Source organism: Octopus sinensis, linkage group LG4, assembly GCF_006345805.1.
Source record: "Octopus sinensis linkage group LG4, ASM634580v1, whole genome shotgun sequence".
NCBI lineage: Eukaryota > Metazoa > Mollusca > Cephalopoda > Octopoda > Octopodidae > Octopus > Octopus sinensis.
Genome location: NC_043000.1, coordinates 161,893,315 through 161,921,301, shown reverse-complemented (window position 1 = coordinate 161,921,301; position 27,987 = coordinate 161,893,315). Strand labels below are relative to the sequence as shown.

General features: G+C 36.7%; 1 protein-coding gene across 1 annotated transcript in view; it reads right to left on the bottom strand.

Annotated features, from left to right (window-relative positions):
- LOC115210306 (zinc finger protein 99) overlaps positions 1-27,987 on the bottom strand; it is a 244,287-nt gene that overhangs the window by 7,584 nt on the left and 208,716 nt on the right. Inside the window, exon 5 of the mRNA XM_029778829.2 lies at positions 3,526-3,659. Within this exon, the coding sequence (XP_029634689.1) occupies positions 3,526-3,659 (134 nt within the window). The remainder of the gene's footprint in view (positions 1-3,525; positions 3,660-27,987) is intronic.

The window sequence follows — 27,987 nt, the reverse complement described above, 5'->3', positions numbered from 1 at the left end:
GGTTTTTTTTTAGTGAGATCTTCACAGGATCTTTTTTTAACCAGCTCTTCATGGGGACTTTTTTAACCAGATCTTCACAGGATCTTTTTTAACCAGATCTTCACAGAATCATTTTTAACCAGATCTTCACAGAATCATTTTTAACCAGATCTTCACAGGATCTTTTTTAACCAGATCTGCTCAGGATCTTTTTGCGGGAACCCATATGTTTTTGCTATTCTGGCATTTTTCACTTCCTTTTCAGAATACCATTTCTCCTCACTATTAATCTTTGCCATTTTTCTTCCCTTATATTGATATGTACAACATTCCAAATGTCATTTCAATGAAAAATAAAATTTTGACTGTTTGCCCATTTTAATTTGACTTCTAATACCTGCTTGACTCATTATATAAAAGAACATTTTTCTTTTTGGAGAATACACTAAATATGAGGAAATGTGCTATTATTTCATGTTATATGGACTTCATTTAAAGGGAAAGGATTTGATTTACAACAATAACTCAGTGGCATCTTACCCCAACCTAACACAAAAAGTTCTTTACTACACTGAATAAAAGTTAATGGAGTACAAAAATGTTAATTATTCTCGCTGCATGTCTGCTGATTTTTGATTAAGTCAGGTATTGTATTTTCCAATCAATATTCTGCTGCTTGCTCTGTTACACTTGTTTGTTCACATTTTGCCAGCTGTAAGACCTAAAGGTGTTATAAGGTGGGCTGAATTTGGGCCACAGATTGGTGGACCAAAGTAGCATAGAGACACTCTCTGGGTTACCCTGATTCCAGATTATAACCATTTGTATAGACTCAGCCTTGGAGTTTGAGTCTATTAGTCAAGAAGTGATGTAGACACAGGTATAGATATTTGCATTTATTGGTATAAATATTTGTATGTATACATTGCATTTTTTGGTTGAGAGGGTCTGTACTTGTGGGTTTTTTTGTGAGAGAGAGTTATCTCCTTTGTCTATAAGCCAGGAAGCCATGCAGACACACTCATAATTTCACATTTATTAATATAGATAATTAACTTGAAATTATGATTAAGCTTGTTCTTATTACTATATGTAAACTGTTATTAATGTACAGTAACTTTACCAGTCTGTGAACACCTGCAAAAGTCAAGGGTGCTATTCACTTCTCTTGTAGCTAAATTAACAAATAAGAAGTGCTTAGCATTCTAATTACAAAAAGGAAAATTGAAAAGGTGAATAACAGGTATGATGAATTGGCATCTTTGTAGCTTTAATAGTCATAACTTGTAAAAAGTAACTAACACAGACAAAATGAAAATGAAAAATGCAAAACATCATTGATATTTTAGCTGAGTAAAGTATCTTGGTAAACACTACAACAACAATAAATGGTTTGAGGCTATTGTCTCTGTTAAAGCAAATGCTCACCTTGCAGAGGCCCCATGTCAGTCTTTCCCATTTTGCTTTATTCTTTACATCCCCTTTTACCAGTCCTTTTATTGATATTTCCTTCTCCATAATTTCTTTTTCTATACCGTTCACAGTTTCCTCCTTCCTCTTCTTCCTTCCACATTAATTTCCATCATTGCACTCTCTCAGTTACTTCATCCTCCTTCAGCACATTTTTTCATCCCATTTTTCTTCAAAACAACTATCACTAGCTTTATTCCTGTCATTCTCTGCAAGTCATTGTTTGTCTTCCTTTCTTTCCATAATATTCTATTCCTCCATCAAACTATTCTCATTTCTATTCTTTCCAACCAACCCTACTGTTTAATATTCTTGTTTCACTACCTTAAGCTATAGATTTCACAAGCATGTGATACTTCCCATTAACAAATCATTCAGCCTTGAAAAACCTTATATGCACATTGCTCTTTCTACCATTACTAAATTTGATCCACCTACTCCATTCAACAACATCCTAGGTAAGAAATATTTATAAACATTCCATCTTCCTATTTCTAAAATCCAGATCCACTCTCCCTTCACTTGCCATTACTTCTTTAGACATCTTACAGTTAAAATTAGATCCATGTTAGTTACTAACTTTCTCTCTACTACATTTCCAATGCCTCCCAGCCAATGAATTCTGTGCATCTAATAGATTGTACTGCAATACCCTTTCTGCATACTGCACATAACTACTTCCTTATTCTTTCTATCACATTACATTCTTTACCACTTGCCATCACCATCTTACCATTATTAACCTTCATATCTTTTACTTCTGTGCATTTCTTCTACCTATTTGCCTTCTCATTATGTGAATCTCAAGTTAGAATAAATACATTTTATTTCTGCTTGTCATACAAGGTAACAAAACAGGTAGGTATATGAATGACATCAGGTGTAAAATACTCCCTCAAAAAGGATCCCATGATGAGTAAGCACAACTATTTAATACATCATCATCATCATCATCATCATCATCATCATTTAACGTCCGCTTTCCATGCTAGCATGGGTTGGACGGTTCAACTGGGGTCTGGGGAGCCCGAAAGCTGCACCAGTCCAGTCAGATCTGGCAGTGTTTCTACAGCTGGATGCCCTTCCTAACGCCAACCACTCCGAGAGTGTAGTGGGTGATTTTATGTGCCACCGACACAGGTGCCAGACGAGGCTGACAAACGGCCACGCTCGGATGGTGTTTTTTATGTGCCACCGACACAGGTGCCAGACGAGGCTGGCAGACGGCCACGCTCGGATGGTGTTTTTTATGTGCCACCGACACAGGTGCCAGACGAGGCTGGCAGACGGCCACGCTCGGATGGTGTTTTTATGTGCCACCGACACAGGTGCCAGACGAGGCTGGCAGACGGCCACGCTCGGATGGTGTTTTATGTGCCACCGACACAGGAGCCAGATGAGGCTGGCAAACGGCCACGATCGGATGGTGCTTGTTACGTGCCCACAGCACGGAGGCCAGTCGATGCGGTACTGGCTACGGCCACGTTCGGATGGTTTTTCTTATGTGCCACGTGCCACCGGCACTGGTACCACAAAGATACAATTCCATTGATGTTCATCTATTTGATTTGTTTTGATTTGATTTGATTTGATTTTCACTTGCCTCAACAGGTCTTCACAAGTGTCACAAGAAGGAAGGTATGCACAGGTGGACTGACTACGTCCCAGGTAGGGGCCATGGGTTATGGCCTGACTAGTCTTGCCGGGTCTTCGGATGGTGTTTTTATGTGCCACCGACACAGGTGCCAGATGAGGCTGGTGAACGGCCACGATCGGATGGTGTTTGTCATGTGCCCACCGCACTGACTACGGCACTGATGGATACATAGTACAATAAATATTTTAAAAAAAACGAATAAATAAAAATAAATAAATAAAATCTAAATAAGACATCATCATTGAATTAATGGGAAAATAACAGTTGAAGTTTGAAATCTGAAAGAAGAGTTCAGAAAGAAGCATCAGCAATAAAGAGAATGCAAGATACTAAACATAAATAAATAAAAAAGAGGGTGAAAAGGAAAGAGAGTGAATACTATGATAACAGATAATTAGAAACATTACTGATATACTTACACTGCTGTTTTCATCCTTTTTCCACAGTACTCACAGGAATATTGCTTTTCCTTGACATGCTTGGACTTGTGCTGAATCAGACTCATACGACGGATACAAGTATAACGACATCCCTCTTCCTCACAGCGGAATATCTAAGCAAAAGAAATTAAATAATTTTTAGATTTTAAAATTAAAACAGTAAGAAAATATTCTTTTATACAATAAAGTGTAAAAATGTATTCAATACATCAGAGTCCAATAAAATTTCAAATTTATGTCCCGCAGAGGTGACGAGTTTCTCATCTTCCAAACTGATAATAGAATAATAAAAGCACTTTGAAGTCATTTTCTTCTACTACAGACTTATCCAGCAGGGAATGACCTTAGACTCAGTCAAATGGAATCAAAATTTTATGACTATCCAAGAATTAAATTTTAATGAAAATACAACAAATTTAATTAATCTTGAGGTAATTAAAGCAACCACAGAATTTACAAGAAATAAAGTACAGACATTTTAGATGATACATATATATAATCATCATCATTTTAATTCTTGCTCATGTTGAAGCAAATTTTTCTCCAGGCAAAAGCTTATCCTATCATCAACCCTCACCTGTTTGCAAATAAGGTGATGTTTTGTCCTGTCCTTCAAACAAGGAACAGCTCAATAGTCATACATGCTTTTCTAGAGGATTGTAAACAACTCACACCATTTGTATGATAGTGACTTTTGTTTACAATTAACATACTTATGTCTGGGCAAGGACAATATCCAAACACATGCATGCACACACACACACATGCATAAATATAGACACACACACATACTATGGGCTTCTACCAGTTTCTTTCTACTAAATCTCACCTACAATGTATTGGTCAACCTGTGATTATAGTAGAGGATAGCAGCCAAATATATCTATGCAGTGGTAATGAATCCTAACCCATACGGTTTTGAAATGAACTAATGAACCACATAGCCATACCTGTGCCAGTCTACTTATATCTCTCTTGCTCTCATTCTCACCTTCCCCGATTCCTCTGTTACCATGCTCTTTTAGATATGTTACCTTGAGGACATACTCTGGATCTTTGTCATTGTATCCATCATCATCTTATTTCTCTTTCATGCACCCCCTCTTCTCCTCTCCTAACATGGGTAGCAATGCATTTCCTGCTCAATCCACCCCCATCATTCATATCACTTTCTGACTTTCTCTCACTTCATCTGACGTTGCATTTTTTTCTCCCCGGACCATTTCCCTAACACTGTCTCTATTAGTCTCTATCTTACCCCCCTCTATCAACAATATACTTGAATAACTTCAATAAAAAATAACTCAGTTCCTGAGGAACCATTCAACCCATGCAGACATGAAAAGCAGGTGGAAAATGATGATGATGAGGATATATATATATATATATATATATATATATATATATATATATATATCATCATCCTCATCGTCATCACTGTTTAATGTCCGTTTTCCATGCTAGCATGGGTTGGACAATATATATATATGATGTGCAAGAGCACTGGCTCATGGCCATGAAACATGGGCTGTGATTGCTGAGGATATGTGTAGAATTGAAAGAAATGAAGCTTGTATGCTTTGTTGGATATAAAATGTCAGTGTGTATATACAACAAACTGTAAGCATCTTGAGAGAAAAGCTGGGCATAAAAGGCATCAGACATAGTGTATAAGGGAGATGAGTGTGCGGGTGTGGTTATGCGATGCATATAGAGAACAGCTGTGTAAAAATATGCTGATCTCTAACTGTGAAAGGAACCTGTGAAAGACATGGGACCAGGTGGTGAAGCATGATCTTCGAATGTTTGACCTCACAGAGGCAATGACAAATGACGGAAACTTTCGGCGATATACCATTGTTGAGAAGACCCATGAAGCCAAGTGAAACTATAATCGGGGCTGATGCCATGTCATGCAACAGGTATCTTATGCCAGTGGCACATAAAAAACACCCTTGGATGTTGGGCCTCACAGAGGTGATGAGTGACCGAGACCTTTGGTAATTTACCATGATTGAGAAGACTCATCAAGCAAGGTGGTGAAATCATAGTTGTGGCCGATGCAGGTATCACATAAGTGGCACCTGTGCTAGTGGCATGTAAAAAGCATCCATTACTCTCTAGGAGTGGTTGGCATTAGGAAGGGCATCCAGCTGTAGAAACTCTGCCAAGTCAGACTGGAACCAGGTGCAGCTCTCCAGGTTACCAGTTTCAGTCAAACCGTCTAACCCATGCCAGCATGGAAAGCAGACATTAAATGATGATGAAGATGATATGATTTGGGAGACACTGGCCAACCCATCCCATCACCCTTGCTATTTTGTTACCCCACTTTCCCACTGACTCAAGTATTACATTTTCTCTTCCCCTTTTCCATGTCTCATCCATTATTCCTCATCAACATTGTTCCATCTGTTACTCTCTCCACCATCATCCTCAAACAACAATAAAACTATTTCTTCCATTGTTTTTAACTTCAAATCTTTCAGTCAGGTGGGCTCTCTTTCACCTTGTGAGCTACAGGGTAACCTGTTTGTGCATTGCCGGGTCTTATGCTAGTGCTTGTTGCTCATTGCCGGGTCACAGTAAAAATTTCTCTCTAAATCAAGAGCTAAGTTTCTTATCACATTTCAGCCTGGGCCAGTTTAGTTGTTTATGAGCAAGTTGGAGCTTTTTATGAGAGTAATTAATATTCATTGGACTTCGGCAATGCCCATATGCCCATAACTTATGGGCATAAGGTGTCGGTTTATCGATTTTTTTAATGGCTTTCTGGGGTGACTGGAGAAATGAAAAGATCTTCACGACACCACTAAGACAGTTTTGAAAGCCCATAGAAAATGTGAGCCTTTTACGTGAAAAACTGTGGATTTATATAAAGGACACACAGATACACAGACATTTTGCTGTTTATAGATATAGAGATTTAGCTATAATATGTAGCATGTGTTGATGAGCGTCACAGCATTGAAAGATTTAGATATTGAAAATAATTTGCAACAATGGACTGATGAGTATACAAACATAAAAGTGGGCAGGGAAAATTAAAAAGAAAAAGAAAATGAATAAAAAAATATATGGAATAAATTCTATACTGTTTGATGGTCTTTCAAACAAGATACAAAAATTATTTGAATGTTTAAGGAAGATGCCAACACAGCAGAAATATGTCAATCATTATTATCTTAGAGAAAGATTAATCTCTAAAATGTAGTATCTCCCTGCGATCATTAGTTCTAGGTACACTAACTAGAAACACAGAATCGCAATTTAAGTGCCAGTTACAGTTTCTAGAAGAAAAATTCTTTGCAAAAGAGAGCACCTTCATAGCTCACCATCTCAATGAAGAAATATTTGGCAAAACTAACCAGAAGTTTCCACTGAAATTTTGAGTTATTGCAAAACAGTAAATTTTGTTATCAAATCAAAGCAAAAAGATATATGCATTCCCACTTGTTCCATATTACTATTGAAATACATTCAATTGAATTATCAAGAACCCCTTGATTACTGATTTAGAAACACAACAAAACAAATGACACCAAAAATAATAATAATAATAATAATAATAATAATAATAATAATAATAATGATAATAATTGGGCTTCTCTGCCCTAGGTGTATGGAAAACACTCGGTGAGAAACGGAAGAAAATTTTAAGGAAGAAGAAAAAAACATAATAATGATAATAATAATAATAATAATAATAATAATAATAATAATAATATGTACATTGTTTTGTCTTGGTATAAAAGAAGGGCTACAGCAAATATTCTGCTCAATGCCACAGATTTACTTCTCAGTTGTTTAACCTTAACCAGTTGAGCATGTCCCTAGTGTACCCTTATCAGACAGGTAGTCATGATGGGTATACTGGGCTTTGTATATTTTACCCCAGTGTTACTTTGATGGCATGCACTGCTCTCTCACTCAATAATAATAATAATAATAATGATAATAATAATAATAATGATAATAATAATACTGATGAACAAAATACAGGAAAATTCATAATTATTTTCCTGCTATTTTTTAGAAATCTGTTGCTGATTAGATTTTTGTAATAAAAAAAAAAGCTATGAATAAAAGATATTAAACATGCAACAAATCACTAAAGCAAATGAATGGTAAATGATAATTCTTTCTTTTCATTTTATGAGTTTGGGAAATATAGATTATCCTGTTGCTAACTCTGTAGCATAAAATGTTAAAAAAACTTCCATTGATTCCTACTGAACTTTTCGGTTAGAAACAAAGCACACTGAATTTTAATATGTCTATCATTTCTACAGAAAAAGTATTGAATTCTTATAATTAAAAGTATTAAGATTTCGTATGAAAATGCAATTGAGATATCTATCAGAAAAAGAGACAGCATGAAACTGAGATAAAGAGTCATTTATATTAACATAATAAATATAAGTAGGTGCATGTTAAATGATGTGTCTGGAAACTTAATTGGTATTTCAGAATTTAGTTTCACACAATTAAAAATACTACTGATGAGAAAGTAAGAAGGCTGCCATGTAGCTATATAACCTTATCTACTATTACTACAATAGCTTCTGTTCCTTCTGTTCTCATTTCATAAGCAGGATAGCTTCACTGAAGAGTAGCGTCTGCTCACTGGTCATTCCACATAGTTGTTCCATTGAGGGTGTCCTCTTTCACCACTCCTGTATATTCTAGATGTTGAGTCATTGAAGTAATAAAGGATGTCATTCAAAACTAGGATGCAGGAAAGCTGCTTTGTTTTATATAGACAATGCTCTCTTCTTTAAACTTCTTCACCCAACTATACATTTTGCTTGTGTCAATGGTGTAATCTCCGTAAATAACCTGCGCTTCACCCACAGTATAACTCTTTTACTCTTTTACTTGTTTCAGTCATTTGACTGTGGCCATGCTGGAGCACTGCCTTTAGTTGAGCAAATCGACCCCAGGACTTATTCTTTGTAAGCCTAGTACTTATTCTATTGGTCTCTTTTGCCGAACCACTAAGTTACGTGGACGTAAACATACCTGTATCGGTTGACCGTTCAACACAAACCACAAAACTTGATGTTTCTTGTCATGCCATACAAATCTAACCACTAACACCTATGTTTACATACATGTTTGAGAGAACCCACACAAGAATATAAACACATTTCTTAATTTCCTATACTATACATAACTAATTTTAGCAGATGATAGCTATGTAATTTGAAATAAAGAAAGGCACTCAACCAGAACAGTATCTTCCATACATGTTTACTACTCCCTTTACTTTTCTCTTCCTCCTTATTCTACTGTTTGTTCTTTCCCCCCAAAATTTATTTCTACTTACCCAATTAAAATAATGATGTTACTTTATATGACACAAAAAACCCCACTATTAACCTATACATACTTTGAAACCACTGTGCTTCACCCACAACATAAAGCAAGAATTATATAATCTTGGAAAACCAAAAAAAACATTACATAATTGAGCCAAAACTGTCGATCTTTACCTTGTTAAGATAGAATATGATACTCTACATAAATATATTGAGTAATCTTTCGATTAATGCTTGACTATTTTATTATTTCTGTATGCCAGACCCCAGTTGAACTGTCCAACCCATGCTAGCATGGAAAGCGGACGTTAAACGATGATGATGATGATGATGAATGAGACACAAAAACAGGCATTAATATGAATGTGAGTGTGTGTGTGAGTGAGAGAGAGAGAAAGAGAAAAAGAAAGAATGAAAGAGAGAGAGAGAGAGAGCAAGAGAGAGAGAGATAGTGAGAGAGAGAGAGAGAGAGAGAAAGATGATGCAGACATGACAGTATAGTTAATAAATTAGCTTCATAACAATATGGTTTCAGGTTCTATGGAACTGAAAGCTGAAACCATGAGTCATGTTTTGTGAAGAAATTTGGTTCACAGAAAATGTGGAAGCCCCATCATGTGTATATGAGTTTCTACATGTAAATGTATACATATATATATATATATGCTTATTAATTAAAATGAATCACTATCAGTTTCAATGGTAAATATTCCAGTTGTTTCATAATCATCGTTTAGCATCCGCTTTCCATGCTAGCATGGGTTGGACGGTTCAACTGGGGTCTGGGAAGCCCGAAGGCTGCACCAGGCCCAGTCTGATTTGGCAATGGTTCTATGGCTGGATGCCCTTCCTAATGCCAACCACTCCGAGAGTGTAGAGGGTGCTTTTTATGTGCCACTGGCACGGAAGCCAGGCTAGGCTGGCAAACGACCACGATCGGATGGTGCTTTTTACGTGCCACCTGCACAGAGGCCAGGCAAGGCTGGTAATGGCCACAATCGGATGGTGCTTTTTATGTGCCGCCGGCACGGAAGCCAGTCGGGGCGGTGCTAGCAATAGCCACGTTCAGATGGTTCTCTTACATGCCACCGGCACTGGTATTACAGCTACAATTTCCATTGATGTTGATCGATTTTGATTTTGATTTCGATTTTCAACCAAACTTATTTACTCATTCATTTATAACGTAATTGACTTAATATTCCTCAGAAACAGGCAGAGTCCATCTTAATAGCTTTTACTATTTCTCTTTACCTAATTTTATTCGCAAAGGATCCATCTGAAGCTATGATAAAAGACATTGGTGCAAGTTACTATATACGTTAGGTTCAAATCTGGGAGCTTGAGATTATGATACAAACTTCTTATATGTAAGCAATCTTTTGCTGACTGTTGATGCATCTGATGCATCTGCTCTGGAGGAGAAGATCAAGTAAGGAATATGCGTCATACTGTGTTGCATGATTACAGATGCACCTTTTAAAGTTAATGATGACATATGCGAATTTTGAAAGACATACTGTACCAGCTACCAATGCATTATTATCATAGCAAGAAATTGTGATACAACAAGCATATTTTTAACAACTGTTCTTTTCTTGCCTTTCATTCTTGAAATGTGTAAATACAAAGAAGATACCCTCAAATTCTCTGCTGATGAGTTGAAGATTCTATGAAATCTGGACAATGCACTTACTTACTGAGGTGACCATCAGTTTGTCAGTAATGATGGGAAAATAATATGTATGTTCTTACCACCCACCATTATGTTAATTCAGTCAATTGATCAAGATATTATGGAAGCTGACAAATAATTATACTAATGGAGATATTTGAATAAATTCTTAAGGTGATAGAAGGGGACAATAAAAGGGATGACTCCTGAGGAAAAAGACCGCTCAATAACATCAAGAACAATAATGTCAAGTCAGCAAGATTCAATTTTGCAATTTCAGGAAGGCAATCAAAACAGCCTCTAAAAAGTAAAAAATGATGTATGCTGTTGTGATAGACCATGGTTTTGAAAGATTTGAGACAAGAGGTTTTTATTGTAGATTTCAGAGGATAGAATAAACATATCACAAAGACATTATCAAAACCTGTTTGGAAATTAGAGAGAACTTTGGATATCAAATATTAATGGAAGAAGAAATGGCGGAAGAAGTTGGTGGCAACAGAGATAGGGAAGGTGATAAAAATGACACACTGTCCAAAAGACTCCAAACTTTCCTTTGTACAAGAGTCTCATGATAATGTCCTTTTGTATACTGACTCATCAACAGAAACTGATATTCAACAACATTATCAACAATTATCCAGAAGCAGCATCAGTAAACAACTGAAACCGGATTAATTTCCCACAGCATCTCTGCTGTAACTGTTAAGCTTGGTGATATTGATAATCCACCTGCCATTGGTTTTGACCCTCCTCAGTCAACTCGGACTTCCACAAGTCAGAAACAAGAACTAATAGAACATTATAGTTTCACTAACTCATAAGTTATCACTTCTAAATCTACCCCATGGTGCTATCAGATAAAGCTTATTTGTCATCTACCATAGCTAAATGAAATTCAATTAAAATATTAACTTTTTAATTTTGGTATGTTGTAATTTTGAATAATTTTAAGTATTTTCTACAATTTTGTTACTGTTTATTGCGTCCAACACTTTTTAATCACCACTAGAAATTTGTAGACTGTGTATCCACAAATGAAAGCTCTCCCTTAACACAGGTACAAAACCTGAAAATTGCAGAAGGGTTTAGTCCAATTGGATGACAGACAAAGTTGAGCCTGGATGGATTTGAGCTCAGAACATAAACGACTTGAAGAGACAGTACAAAGCATTTTGTCTAATGCTCTAATGATTCTGCCAATCCCCTGCTCTTCATAAATAAGAGGTAGGGTGATGCTAAGCTACAGTTACACCTCAAATATTAACCCCTACCATTGATGAGACTGGATAGTTTGTTAAAATAGACAATTTAACCCTTTATTATTAAGTTGTCAAGCATGAAATTTGTAGAAAAGAAAAAATTTTGCTAATATTTTATAAATAAAAGGAATAGTTTTATTCATCAAAGTATGTACTCATATTGTCAATACACTTTTGGTATTTCTGCAGTAGCTCGACCAGCATGGAACTGTAGAAGCCTGGCAATCTAGAGTCAATAAAATCTTGGAAGGCCTGTTTTATAGCATTGTCGGAACTAAATTTTTTTCTTATCAAAAAGTTATCCAAATTCTGGAAGAAGTGGTAGTCAGAGGGGGCAAGATCAGGTGAGTATGGTGGATGATGGACTTCCAACACCAACTCCTGTAGTTTCGCCAATGTCATTTTTGCGATGTGTGGTCGGGCATTGTCTTGCTATAGGAGTGAATCTATTGGCTAATCTAGGCTGTTTTTGGTAAGTTTCTGCACCATTTGGTCCAGTTGGCTGCAGTATACTTCTGCCGTGATTGATGAGCCGGGTTTAATGAAATCATAATGAATAACACACTTGCACCAGACCACCAAGCACACACCATCAACTTTTTTTGATGAATTTTACCTTTTGGACTATTTTGGTGGCTCATCTTTATCTAACCATTGTGCTGAATGTTTATGGTTGTTGTATTGGATCCATTTTTCCTCACATGTTACAATTCGATTCAAAAATGAATAATTTTTGTGATGAGAAAGTAGCATAATGCAACTTCCAAACGTTGCTGTTTCTGATTTTCATTGAGTTCATGTGGAACCCACTTATCCAACTTTTTCACTTTACTGATTTGAACCAGGTGAGTCAATATTGTTTACTTGCTAAGACCAAATAACAATGATAATTCACGGGCACCTTGAGATGGATCTGACTCAACAGTGGCTTTCAGTTCATCATCATCCACCTTTCTTTCTGATTGACCACATAGCTCATTAGTGAGGCCAAAGTTACCAGAACGAAATTTTGCAAATCAATTTGATACTGTCTGCTGTGTACATTAGAAGGAAATACTCCGTTAATATTCCAAGCCATCTTTGATGCTGCATTTCCAATGAAGAATTCATATTTCAAAACTGCATGAATTTCCAACTTATCCAAAAATAACAAAAAAACGATTTATAAATACTTCATAAAGCGCAAAATGAGTTAGAGTAAAGAAATAGATGTGTCAGATTTCTAACAAAAAATTAAGATTGCCAAAATATAATAATAGCACAAAATGAACAGCTGTCAAAGTTTGCCATATACCTTACTACAAATTTCATACTTGACGACCTAATCGTATGGTTGAATATCATCACTGTATATCATCACCACCACCATCATTTTGATGTCCACTTTATGATGATTGAGTTGGTCAAATAGATTTTTATACAGTGGGATACCCTTCTTGCCACCAATCCTCACTTGGCAAAGTAATATTTTTTGTGGCCTGACATGCTTCCATGGAAGATTGGAAGTGAAGAACACTGTTTGTATGATGGTGTTGCTTGTTTATACAAATGCACAATGTCAAGACAAATGAACACAAACACACACGCACACCTACACACACATGCACATGCAGAGACATTGACTCAGACTACAAATAGGCAATATGGTAGCATTTATATTTGGTCGATGCCAGTGCCGCCTTGACTGGTTTCCGTGCAGGTGGCACGTAAAATGCACCAATCCGACCGTGGCCATTGCCAGCCTTGCCTGGCACCTGTGCAGGTGGCACGTAAAAAGCACCCACTACACTCACGGAGTGGTTGGCATTAGGAAGGGCATCCAGCTGTAGAAACATTGCCAGATAAGACTGGAGCCTGGTGCAGCCTCCTGGCTTCCCAGATTCCCAGTCGAACCGTCCAACCCATGCTAGCATGGAAAACAGACGTTAAACAATGATGATGATGATGATGATGTTTGTTTCACAAATACGCATGATGTATGAACCCAGTGGCTACGTCTATGTGGATGTTGACATCACAAATGGTCATTACAGCTGTCCTTTAGAAGAATGCTAAGACAGATAGCCTGGTGTGCATGCATTCTTTGGATATAATCCAAGGATTGAAAATGGAACAAAATTCTTGGAGTTTTACCGTTTTCAGCAAAATTCAGTAAATGAATCAGCTAAATAAATGTCAACCACTCAATATGTACGAGAGCCAGGTTGATTTTGTACAGGCTAAAAAATGAAACGAGCAGATGGGCTTGAATAGCAAATCTTTTCCTCAACATATTCTAGTTGTTAATGAACTTGCAATGGGAAAGTAAAGGATTCAGAAGTAAAAGACATGTGGAAAAAGAAAGCTGTAGACGATAACATTCTTTTATAAGACCAAACTTCCAAATTGTACCAGGGTATTCCTATTCGGATTGTGAGGATTAGATAGATGACTATGGTATAGCGGTGAGCTGGCAGAAACGTTAGCACGCCGGGCGAAATGCTTAGCGGTATTTCGTCTGCCGTTACATTGTGAGTTCAAATTCCGCCGAGGTCGACTTTGCCTTTCATCCTTTCGGGGTCGATAAATTAAGTACCATTTACGCACTGGGGTCGATGTAATCGACTTAATACCTATGTCTGTCCTTGTTTGTCCCCTCTGTGTTTAGCACCTTGTGGGTAATAAAGAAATAGGTATGGAGTAGTGCTTCTCAGACTGACAAATATCATGCATCACTACCAAATAGAAGTATAATTTTTTAATCCCTTCCCCGTATAAATAAGAAGGCAGAAAAAGTGTTTGCTTTCATATAATTCTCTTTTCTTTGTCTTGTTGTTCAACAAGTTTAGAAAGTATAAAACCATCATAATTTTATTAAAAAATGATAATTTGCTCATTTTTCAATCCTCATAGATAGTGTTTGTTATAGTTACAGGAACCCCACCAACCATCCCTATGAAAACACTGGCATACAAGACATCTGGGCAATCTTAAAAGTCAACCAACGGCAAATCACCAAACAATTCTGTGATGAAGCAGAACCTTTGCTGAGCAATGGTAATATGATAGTAAGATAGCAGTGATTAGAGCTGTAAAATGCAAGAGAAAATGCTTTGAGTAAGTGGAAGAATGGGACTAGCAAAGGGATATGTAGTAAGGTAGGAAATAAGAAACTAGGGATATCAAGCCAAGAAATAAGTGGAGAAAAGAAGTTTACGAATAGAGTATGGGAAATATTTCAAATTGCCAGGTTTATTCACAAATGCATCAGGATGTCACTGGGGTGAAGCAACACTGACACATTCTCAGGGATCTAGTTTTTTCATTCATAAAATGAGACCCTTTAATTTCGATCAGATTGCTTTTAATTTGGTGTATCGATGCAACCCTGAATTTTGATTACGATCAACCAATTACTTTACTTCGTAAATTAAAGAATCTGATGTTATTTGGAATTAAAGTTGGGGAAATTTGGGCAATTTTAGCCAATCAACAGACAGCGAGGCATTAGCAGCTTGTTACCATGACAACCACATGCTGTGTTGTGGTTCACTTCACTGTTGTCTGTGCTGCATGTTGTTCTATGTTGATTTTTCACAAGTGGTTCTTCACATCATCAGATTCTTTTCACCTGTGTGTTTTGTTTTAATTTTTCTGTGTTAGTATATTACATATTTTTCTGTGCTTCTGTGTGTTAGTATTTTTACATGTTTTTCATTTTAAATAATTTTTGGACTCATTGACTGAGATGGATGGATTTATGATTTCACTAGATTAATTCTATTCATAAAAATTTTAATTAGGAGAATTTCATAAACCATTAGCTTCACATTTCAACAGCTTAACTGAAATTTAGCCCAGTTAACAGGAACTGAAAGGGATATCGTAGAACAGAGAAACTGTGGATGATACAGATAATTTGACATTCTGTTTGAATTCTGCATGCAAAAACATATAAGAAACGGGTATTCTTTTCCTTGGGACAAATTCTTTGTTGACCAATGTTATTCTTATTGTAGTTTACAAATGCAAACATGAAAACGTTACTCAACTTTGGAGTTTTGGAGACAGACACCCCCTTCACATACACACATGAATGTATAAATGTACGTATAAATTTATATATGAATACATACATCCACATGCACCTATATATTAATGATGTATACAAATACAAGACTGATATACATAATACTGAAATACGCAAAAAGTAAACACATGCAGACAGAAACCTACAATGAACAGGTCATGTCACAGATGCTAAACTATAAATTTCACAGGGTACAACCTTAAAGTTGACACTGCTCCAATAAATGCAGAAAATGTTTTAAACCTCTGTAACTTTTTCCTCCAATTATTTTTCTCCATATCATACCTTCATAGCAATGACACTGGAAGACTACTTTATTATAGCTGATTTTCAGATTTTTTACTTCCTTTTAAAAAATGTATATTTTGTGAATGAAAAAAAAACTAGATCAACTCTCAGTAACAGTCTCAAGACAGGAGCATGATAATATTAAAGTCGTCAAGCTTCATTCAGTAAACACATCCCAGTGCTGAACATCCAGATTTGCTTTCTTTTCTTCAGACATACAGCACATATAACTACATTATCCACTGTGTTCTTCACTTTTCTTAATACAGTAGGGTGTGATCTCAGGGAAATGTAGGTGTTTTTCTTGCTCACCCCTCTGCTTTTATTCTTAATGCATTTTGTCAACAAGCTATCTAAATTAATTTACATGACAATGTATATGGTCAGCTATAAAGTAATGGTTCCATCATCATCATCATCAATGGTTCCATATCCATATCAAATGGATAACAATAAACAATGGATAATTGCCAGCTAATTACATCTGTTTCTTACGTAACTTTTAATAGAAGAATGGTTGTATATTATATCGTTATACAAGAATAAGTTTACAAAGTTATCATCACAGTCCTGTGCAGAAGGAATTAATTAATTACTAATTTGCTGTATGACATATCATGTAATTTATCAGAGATACACAAATTGTAGTTATCTAGTGTTGCTTTAGCTAATAATGATCATGAAGATGATGATGATGATGATGGTGGCGATTTCAGTCAAATTAGACACATTTTATATCATAAGAAGACTCCTAGACTGCTCATAAGCCAGAGTGTTATCATGGAGTATACACTACTTGCACAAGAAAACATAAGATTCTCATAACACTTTACACTTTGAGTTTATCTAACTAAATAGGTAACGTTTAAGTAGAAAGTAAATGGAGAGATAATTTTAAATGATTGAATAACAGCACAATAAAATTATAGTAGTTTAAGTTAGAAGCTACAGTTCACAATGAATTTTATTTTTTAAATGAACAATAAACGAATTACTCAACTTATGCAGAATATTTAACTCCAATTTATTAGAGAATTTTAACTATAAACTTTACTGAGACTTTTTTATTCTGCCATATAGTTTTGAAATGATGGTACTAACGCATAGTATATTCTTCAAGCAGATCTATTCATCCAAAGGCTAAATTTAATATCTAGTTACACATATCCTAAACTGTAAAACTCTTGCCAAGTCATAAACAGACAGTATATTTTATCTCTATGTGATTCAGAGTGCGTGCACACACACATTTATAAGTTCATTTTATGTCCAGTTTTCCATACTGGAATAGACTGGACAAAGACTATTGAGGCAATATTGTATAGTTATTGAGATTATCGAGGTGGTACCGTATTAGCTGCTCTTCCTGTTGCCAACCCTCATGTATGTTCAAGTAACAGACATCTTTACTCTTATTTCGCTGGTTAATGCAAGTTGAAAGTTCAGGAACAAAGAACATCTTGTTATTTCGGGGGATGTGAAATGATTTGACCATTTAGTTCAGATGGTGCAGTGGGAAAAAAATGTGGAATATAAAGATTCATGTGTAGACATAGACACATGCAGACACATACATGTATGTATAGACACACACACACACACACACACACACACACACACATGTACAAACATAAGTACATAAATATATTAGTGTAATGTAGGTTGGACTAAGCATTGTGTGATATTTATAGGTAAAAATCATTTAAAAATACTCAATACAATGTAAATTTGTATTGATTTACAGTGTATGTATGTATGTATGTAATAATAAAAAAATAATAATGAAATTATTGTATACAGTGCTCAGGTGCACCATGACTTTTCAGAAAGTGCATATAAAGCATATGCAGTAATGTACAAATGTCTGGGAAGTGAGCAGTGTATGAGTCAGATACATGCTTGCGTGTGTATGGAGGGGAGAAAATCAGGTGTAGTGTTGGCGAATCTCAGGAAGCATGGAAGTTTTGAAGGATGCAGTGCTCCGACAACTAACAACTGATGCCAGCAGTTTGTTCCATGCTTCAGCAATTCTTAGCGTGAAAAAATGTTTCTGAAAGTCATGGGAGCTGTGCTGTTTTCTGACTTTGTAAACATGTCCATGGGTGTTAGACAGGTAGGGTTTGAAAAGGTGCTCAGAATTATTGTTTGTAAGATAGTTAATAATTTTATGGATGTCTAACAAGTCAGCTGCTAGATGTTGGAGTTTCAATGTATCCATGCCCGGGGAAGTAAGGCGTTCAGAATGTGGCAAATGCCTGATGGAGGGTATTGTCTTGATTGCACGTCACTCAATGGTTTCCAGACAATTAATGTTCTGAGCAAGATAGAGGTTCCAGACCGTATGTATGTATGAACATACATACAGAGAATCAGATCAATGCATAGCCAAACAACTCCTATATGGACAGATAAAAGAAGCAAAGAGGTCTCAAGACAAACCAAAAATGTGTTTCAAAGATTCAATAAGTTGAACACTAAAGAGCTTTGAGAATGAAAAACTGGGAGAGTGATGCAATGGATTGGCCAAAGTGGAGGAGTAAAAACTGGGATGATACTGCTTTGTTTGCATGTTTTGTTGTTGCTTGTTCCATCTCGAGGCATGCCTGGCTCATAAGGGCCAGTTTCCTGGTTTCCTTGGCGTATAGGTTCCCCACCTGGATGGGATGCCAGTCCGTCACATTGAGCTGCAAGATGCAGGAGGAAAGAGTGAGAGAAAGTTGTGGCGAAAGAGTCAGCAGAAGTTTGCCATTACCTTCTGCCAGAGCTGCAGGGAGCTTAGGTGTTTCGCTCATAAACACACACATCGCCCGGTCTGAGATTCAAACCCACGCTCCCTTGACTGCAAGTCCACTGCTCTAACCACTAGGCCATGTGCCTCCACTTGTTTGCAAATAACAAGTGGAAAAAAAGAGGCAAGGGTTTACTTGTGGCCAAAGTTTCTTCTCTCTTTACTTGTGACACCTGCAATCATATTCACCTCTCATATGCTGGACTAGCTTTTCATAAGTGGAAGCACTTATTTAAGCCCAGTACTTACAATCTGTTTAAGCACCTTGCTCTGTTTCTAATAAGATCAGCAGAAGTAAATCTAGGTTGACTAGGCACACAAAATGTCACAATATCAATTTGCAGCAGTCTTCACAACTAAATCAAGCATTTTCATATCATCTATGTTGAAATACATGTAAATTACTTGCTGGACTAGAGACTCATTTTCAGTCATATAGCATATGTACTATTTATAACCATCTTGTAGCAATTATCTAAACTGTAAAAATCTATAAAATTTTCTTATCAATGGTTCTGAACCAAATTTGTATGTAACTGTTGCTTATATATTAATTGCTTCAGGCAAATAATTTTTGATTTATTTATTTTAATTATTTATCTTTAAACATTTTAGTCCGTTTGTATATAACAATAATTTAATTGTAAATATCGTTGAAGTCATTAAATTATACTACATTAATGTGTTTTTGTGTATTACTTGTGTGGTTATCTGTTGTCAGTTTTAACTAGTTTAGTGCCCATGTATATGTACTCTGTCAGTGTTGGCATTAGGAAAAGTTATACTTGATTAATGAGTTGACAGCCACCATGCATGAGTATGTATGTATGCCTGCATGCATACCTCTCGTGTTTTTTTAAAAAAGATAGGAGTCTTAGAAATCTCCATGTTAGAAGTTTCACAGCTTCCAGCTCCACACAACCAGGAACCTTTAAATGTTTTTGCCGATGATGTAACACATGCCCCTACATTAACAATATCACCACCATCAGGGGGCTCAAGAAGCAATATCATATAGTACACCACTTCTGTTGCACTTCGACGAATCTTGTATATTGCATTGTATGCAAACTCTGCGGTGCTCTTTACATTATAGAAACATGGCAATGCCTCGGGGATCGCTATCGCGAACACATCAGAAGCACAATGGTTCATATGCCAGGCCAACCTGTCGCTAACCACTTCAACAGAGTGAATCAGTCTATTGCAGATTTGTCAGTGTGTGGTATGGCCTTGCACCACGGATCCCCTTCTTCTTTAGGAAACAAAAGGAGCAATGTCTCATATTTGATCTTGGCACTATGTCCCCACCAGGTATGAATGAACATTTTTCCTTTCATCCCTTCACCTCCTCTTAATTTTTTTTTTACCCTTTTTAATTCTCCTTCCACACTCTCCCCACACCATTCCCATATTTACTTACCTCTACTCTCACCATCATCCTTTTCCTTCTCTTTTCTGCACGTCCTCTCCTATAACTTCTTTTTCACGTTAGCAGCCCTTGTTGTTCTGTGTCAATTAACAGTTGCAGCCAGTTTTTCAATCTGAGAGGATGTAAACGCTGTTTGACTTTTTACTCCTTTTTCTCTCTGCCCCCTGATGAAGGATTGAATCCCAAACATTGGATATTCCACTCCTCACGGCAAGTTCTCTGTACCCTTTTCAGTTTTATACAGTTGAGTCAACTTTGCCTTTCCCTCATCTGAAGTTAATAAAATAGTACTAGGTGAAGTACTGGGACTGATTCCATTGATTCAAACACTTGCCAGTGGTGTCCCACCAGGGTAACAATCAAATACCTGAAATTTGTGGAAGGGCTGAGTGGATAAAAAGTTTGCTTTGCAACTATGAAGTTTTAGTTTCAGTTTCACTGTGTGGTATCATGGGTAAGCCTTTTCAATTATAGCCATGGGCCAACAAATGCTTGATGAGGAAATTTAGAAGACAAAATTGTGCAGAAGTCTGTCATGCGAATGTTTATTATTGTGTGTGTGTGCTTGCATGCTTGTGTGTGTTCATGTGCTGCATGCATGTATCTGTATGTGCATTTGCATATATGTGCACGTGTGTGTGTGCATATGTCTGTGTGTTTACCTTACGTCAGGTAACAGTTGGTGTTCATTTGTCTGCATTTCTGAAACTTAGTAGTTCAGCAAAAGAAACCTACTGAATAAGTAAGAGGCTTAGAAAAAAAAACATAATAAGTACTTGGGTTAATTTCTTAATTAGATCTTTCAAGGTAGTGCTCAAACATGGCTGCAGTCCAGTAAATGAAACTTCCTAACCATGTGGTTTTGGGTTCAATCCCACTGAATTGCAACTTGATAAAATGCTTTCTAGCCCCAGGCTGATCAAATACTTGTAAGAGAATTTTGTAGATGGAAGGTGAAAGAAGACTGTCATAGACATATATACATACACACACATACAAACATCATACGTACATACATACACACATACACACATACATACATACACATACATACATATAGGTATGTATACATGCATGTCTGTGCATGTGTGAGTGAGTTTGCATTTCTCGTATCATCTTATGTGTTTGCTGGTTGTAAAGAAAGCCTTTACTGAAGTTTATGGGTGTTGTTTGCTTGCAATCCACCACAAAAACATGTCTGGGCTTTGTGACATGTTTTGACATGTATTGACATCTTTGTAAAGAAAAGGCTAATTAATATAGTGTTATTGTTTCCATTTCTTTCCATAAACATGTCCATGCTTCTTGCAGAAACAAGTGGGGACTGACATCAAGAAAGGTACCCAGCTGTTGAAAACTCATCTGACCCATGTAAGTATGGAAAAGTAGACATTAAAATGATGACAATGATATTTATGTACACACCCCACCACGATACACAGGTAGAGTACTCTTTTCTCTTCATTTCTATACCCAAACATTTCTGCTCTATTCATTGGAAACTTATACAATTGCAAAAGATTTTACATAATACCTCACTGAAAAGTCAGATGTCATACAGACATAAAATCAAAACTCTACTTTTATGAGAAGTATATGTAGGAAGTAAGTTTAGCATTAAAAAATACACAAATACAAGCCTTATTTTCAAAAAAAAAAAAAAAAACAGTTTAGAAATTATGCAAGTAATGTCCAGCATTGTATGTATGAATTTGAAATCTATCAGAGATTTCAGTCAAATATACTTATAAGAAACATAAAATCTGTTATATAAACACACTACCAACTTGCATTAGAAAAACATAGAAATAAACAAGTTATTGCATAAAACACTATTAAAAAGTAAGCCCCCAAAACTAGCAATTAGGTTAAAAATAGATGACAAAGTTTTCAGCTTTACATAACCCCAAAGGATCATAAAGAGAACTTCCTGGTAAACCCAAATGTTGGTTGATAAATCTTGCAAACAGAGTACAGTATCAAGTGAGTACATTTATGACTCCATCAATTTAAAATTTTATGGATTACAAAATTATCACTATAAAACAGCAGCACCTATAACCTTAAATTAGTAGAAATTTGAACAATATCTTGTGTTATTTCATTACAGCTTTCCACAACTAAATTTTCTTTGAGTAACCTCTTCTGAGGTCTATAACATAGTACAATATAAAACACTATAACTGATACAATCAAGTAAAACTTTTAGAGATGGTGCTCAGTAAGATTAAAGTCAATAAGCAAAACTAGTTGAAAAATGTGTGTGTGTATGTATATATATATATATATATCAAAATAAGCAACGAGAATATCCAGAGGTAATGCAGTACAATCGTTTCATGCAACTCCATTTAATTGAACAATGCAATCATTACATCAATTTAAAATGTAGAGCAATCTTCAGTTGCACAAAGACATATTAATCACCTTATTTTGAAATTGTATGGATAATACCATACTAAATTCTGGTACCGCAACTTAAGTACCATATTCATCTGAATCTATATATATCAGCACATAATGTCTGTTTTCCTTGCTGGCATGGGTTGGACATTTTAACATCAAGCTGATTAGGCTGGGAGCTACACCATGTTCCATTGTCTGTTTTGGCATGGTTTCTCCAGCTGAATGCCCTCTTTAATGCCAACCACTTTAAAGAGTGTACTGGGTGTCTTTTACATAGCACTGGCATCCATACCTTTTATGTGGCACCAGCACCAGTGCTTTTTATATGATACCAGCATCAAGAAGGTTACCAAGTACCTTGCAAGACAAAAGAAACCTTTAACTGGGCACAGGGAGCAGTGTCAAGGGGATGGTGTGGCTCTGTGCCAGTTGAGAGATTAATGGTGTAGAAGAAGAGAAAAAGGTATCTTTTTGTAGAGCAGATACATAGATACCTCAGTTAGGAGAAAAAGAAGAATAAGCTTCAGATGAGGCTAAAGAGAATGATAGTAAGAGAGAGGATGGTGAAGATGTGTTGAGACATACCCTTGAGTGACATTGGGGTAATGAGAATTGGTGAGGTGATACAGAGATTTAGACTGGGTGAGTGGGTAAGATTGAGGTGATTGTAGCAAATGATGGAGATAAATATAGGAGAGGCTCTGAGTGGTAGTGGTAGGGGTTGCAGTAGATATGTGAGGGCATTGAGGGTGATAGCTAGTAAGTAAGGTGTTAATGACAGGGAACATCACAGGGGAGAAAACGAGCAGAAAGGAAGTTTGTGAGACGAGATAGGCAGCTGGAGAAGACAATGGGAAATGGAAGTGGCTTGAGGTAGGGGAAGAAAGATAACTGAGAAAGCTAATTAGCTCCACTGCTCATTAGCAGAAATTATCTCTACAAAAGCCTCCATATTTCTGTAGACTTTAGGGCTCCTGTACATCTTCCACATACAAATATCAAATATTACTTTCTTTGTTACCATTCCTATTATTTTACTGTACATTTTGTATGTCTATAGCTTGCAAGGGTACACCAAATGGAATTTCTACCTTCACTTTTCCAACATATCAAGCAGGGCCATTAACATGTACCAGGACATTGGTCTTTGCTATGTTAGCTTTATGGCCCCTCAATTTCAGGTTTTACTTCCACACCACAAATTTCTGTTCTAGTTCTATTGCAGATTCTGCTATCATAAGCATACAATAGACCCCATGAGCAGCTTATCTTAAATTCCTGTTATGGCCTGGTGGATGATGGAAGGAGCTGAGCGCTGAGCCTTGATGAACATCTATCTGTACACTAAGTTCACAACTGATATGGTTCTTTGCTATCCCAACCCTTTTCCATTCTTTCCAAATCTGCCTTTTCTCTTTTATGGTCATGTTGACCTCACTGTTATGTGAACAATTACTCATATTTATTCAGAACACATCTAGACAGATCCAGATACAAAGTATGCTGTAACTGCAGTGTACATTATCGAACAATAACTTCCCCCTTTTACACTGAAAATGAGCTTAGTTTATTGAAAAAATATGTGAATACCCATTCCAAATCTTGCTCATAGCCGAATTTATGAAAAATTAGAGAAAAACTTTCAAACGTGGACATAAAGCCTTGAACTGAGAGATGTGAAAGTAAACCTTGTGAAGACATAAGTCTTAATAAGAAGGAGAAAAAAACAGACACTACCACTGTCCAACAAGTGGCCATGCTTAATATGTAGTAAAGAAATGGGTAAAAATTTCATGGAGTCCTCATGGTAAACTATGGAAGCACAAGGTGTAGCAGAATTAAAAACAGAAAAATAAAGAAGAAAGGCTTCATATTAATAACTCACAGAAAATGGTCTCTCAAATTATTTGACGGCTTCCTAGTTAATATCTTTTGTTATCTCTGTGACTTAATTAGAAGTTGGTGAGGGTACTTTGGAAGTATATGAGCTAGCAAAATGAGAGGTTGTGAAAAGTTTTTAAATAGCAGTGAGGAATTTCTCTCTCAGAGTAAAAGGTAGATTGTATGATTTTGTACAAAGTGTGTTTGAGACATGGGCCATGAATGCAGAAGATTTGTGAAGCCTAGAAAGATGTGAAGAGAGCTTGCTCTGTTGAATGTATAATATGTATATGTGAGTGATAGACTACAAATGAACTTGTACAAGAATAACTGAATATATGAGGACTCGGCCATAGTGTCAAAAGAAAAGATTATACAGGTTTTCCCATGTGATACTTATGGAGTTGTATAAAAATGTACTGTGTGCACATCGTAAATAAAATCTTTGGTGGGAAATCAAGGAATGCTTGATGTAAAGTGACAAAAATCATAAGGGAAATGATAAAGGATCATGTTGTGCTAGAGAAGATACATTCACTCATGCAACCATGATGAGATGAATGTCAAAATTGATAATGATAGGGGAACAGAGGAATAACAGATATATCTGCTGTTAAGTCGACAACTGCTGCCTTGCTTACCTCCCATCTTTCTATAGTTCATTTCTCTATTGCTCTGTTACCCATCTTACTATCCTCCTCTCTATTATCCACCTCTCCATTGCTCACTTCTTCCCTGGTAAATGTTCCTGCTCAATATGTAGGAAAGGTGTAGGCAGGAATTCTGCATGGTGCACCAAAACTCCGGACACACAAAAAATGCAGTATAATCACAAGAAACTTAACAGGGAAAGTAGGGTCAGTACATGGAAGATGCACAGGAGCAATGGAGATTAAGGACTCATGGGCAATTGTATCATACTTCCTGGATGCTCCCTAGATGTAATAGATAGCTTCAGGTACCTAGATGATATAATTAGCAGTGGAAGGGGGATCTTCTGAAAATATACTTGCTAGAATAAGAATAGGATGAAGAAAGTTCAGCTGACAATAAAAGGTGTCTCTCTCTCTCTCTCAGAGTGAAAGGCTAATTATACAATGCTTGTATATAAAGAATAGGGTACTGAGGTGTAGACTCTGAATGCAGAGATGTGAAGACTAGAGGGGAATGAAGCTAGTACACTCTGTTGGATGTGCAATATCAATGTGAATTTATGACAAAGTGATATGATATTGAGAGGAAAATTAGGTATAAGAGGAATCAAATGTAGCATGCAAAAGAAAAGAGTGCTCTGATTTGGTCATATGACTTGTATGGATGAGGATAGTTGCATAGAGAAGTGCTGGTCACTTAAAGTGGATGAGACTTGTGGAAGAGTGAGGCTCAGGAAGCTATAGGATGAAGTAGTGGAGGCCAATCTCAAGATGATCAACCCTATAGAGGAAATGACAAAAGACTGAGATGATTGTTGTTTGCTATGCTTGAAAAGCCCTACCCATTGTAACAAAAAATGGTGCCCTGAAAGCATTCTGTTTGTGTCTGTAAGCCTTTCTGTTCTGTCAACCATTCCCTATATATTTTTCTCTTCCATCATTCCACTATGTCATTACTTGGTGGCTGTAATCACTCAAGAGCAGAATTAGAACATATTACCCTTCACGCTTTCTTTATACTACCAGTTACCTCTTCTTCCATCTAGACCCACTACCATCCCTTATTCCCATTACACTATTTTTTCCCCACAAACACTATTTTTACCAATTACCTTTCAATGCGTTCAGTTATTTCTTTCCTCTGCTAAACTACACTTTAAGACCCCGCTAACATTCTCAACACTCTCATATCTGCCATCATACCACACTCCCTATAGCTACACTTATGTACCCTTACATCCCCTCCTTACCATTTCCACACCTTGCACAACACCTAGATGAGTTTTTTGCTACTACAGTGGAGACAGTATTGATCAATAACATTGGTATAAAAGAAAAAACGATATAATACTGACCACAGATGAGGCCATGCTGGCGCTCCAGACTAAAGGGTTCTAATCAAAGAAATCCTCTTCGGTATTTATTTTTTTCAGTCTGATACTTATTCTATTAATCTTTTTGGCTAAATCACTTGGTTACAGGGATGTAAGCAAACCAACATCGGTTGTCATGCAGTGGGTGGACAAACACAGACACTAAAACACACACACACACACACACATGTATCCCTCATCATCATCCTACCTCCGTAATCCATGCTAGCATGGATTGGGTGGTTTGACAGACTGTATCATATGTCAGTGTTAGCTTTGGCAGGAATTGTGCATGATGGTGGATAATTTGGCTTGGTGGAGTGAATCACTGTAACGTGTGAGTGCAGAGCACTTCCAGAATTCAGTTTTATTGAGGAGAGTAGGTCTTTTCAAGAACTTCCCATCACAGGCATTCTAGTCCATTGTCCTCATCTTTGTGAGGCTCAGGATCCTGGGGTCAACTTTCAGTACTTCATCCCATGTTTTCAGCTGCAGGTTCCAACCAAATTAAGTGGGACTCAGGACAATAGTATATAACATTTGCCTAAAGTGCTGCATAAGTGTGTCTGAAACCTAAACCACATGGTTGCAAAGTGAATGGCGTTATAAGAATTTAAAAACTTTTGAGAGAACAAGGAATAATTCATTTTTTGGAATTGGTTCTCAAAGTACGCATAAGACAATAAATAACAGTATGTAAATATTGGGTTAAAAATTCCTCTTTGGATAGATGAAAGAATATGTACATGTAAGTATGTATGTAAGCTTCCACACACACATATATGGAGGAAACCACCTTTGGTCATGAATGACCATGCAATAGCACCTAGAAAGCACCTAGAAAGTTACCCTCCGAGGCACAAGTCCGGGCAAGGTTGTTTATGGAAGGCTAGCAGTTGCCCATGCATACCGACCTCCCCTCTCCATGCTACCAGTGTTATCCAAGGGAAAGGCAAAGGTGCCGATACAGCTTGGCACCTGTGATGTCGCAACTCATTTCTACAGCTGAGTGAACTGGAGCTACGTGAAATAAAGTATTTTGCTCAAGAACACAACACGTAGCATGGTCCGGGAATTGAACTCACAACCTCATGATTGTAAGCTTGACACTTTAACCACTGAGCCATGCACCTTCACACATGTATATGCACATATATATATACACCCCTCCATTCCCACACAGGAGGCTGGTCCTTGGACCTTCAACATCATGGAAGAAAGACTAAAGGCTAAGATGACTGGCAATATATGATACTCAAAAAGACCTGCCAATTTCAGCAAAACTGAAAAATT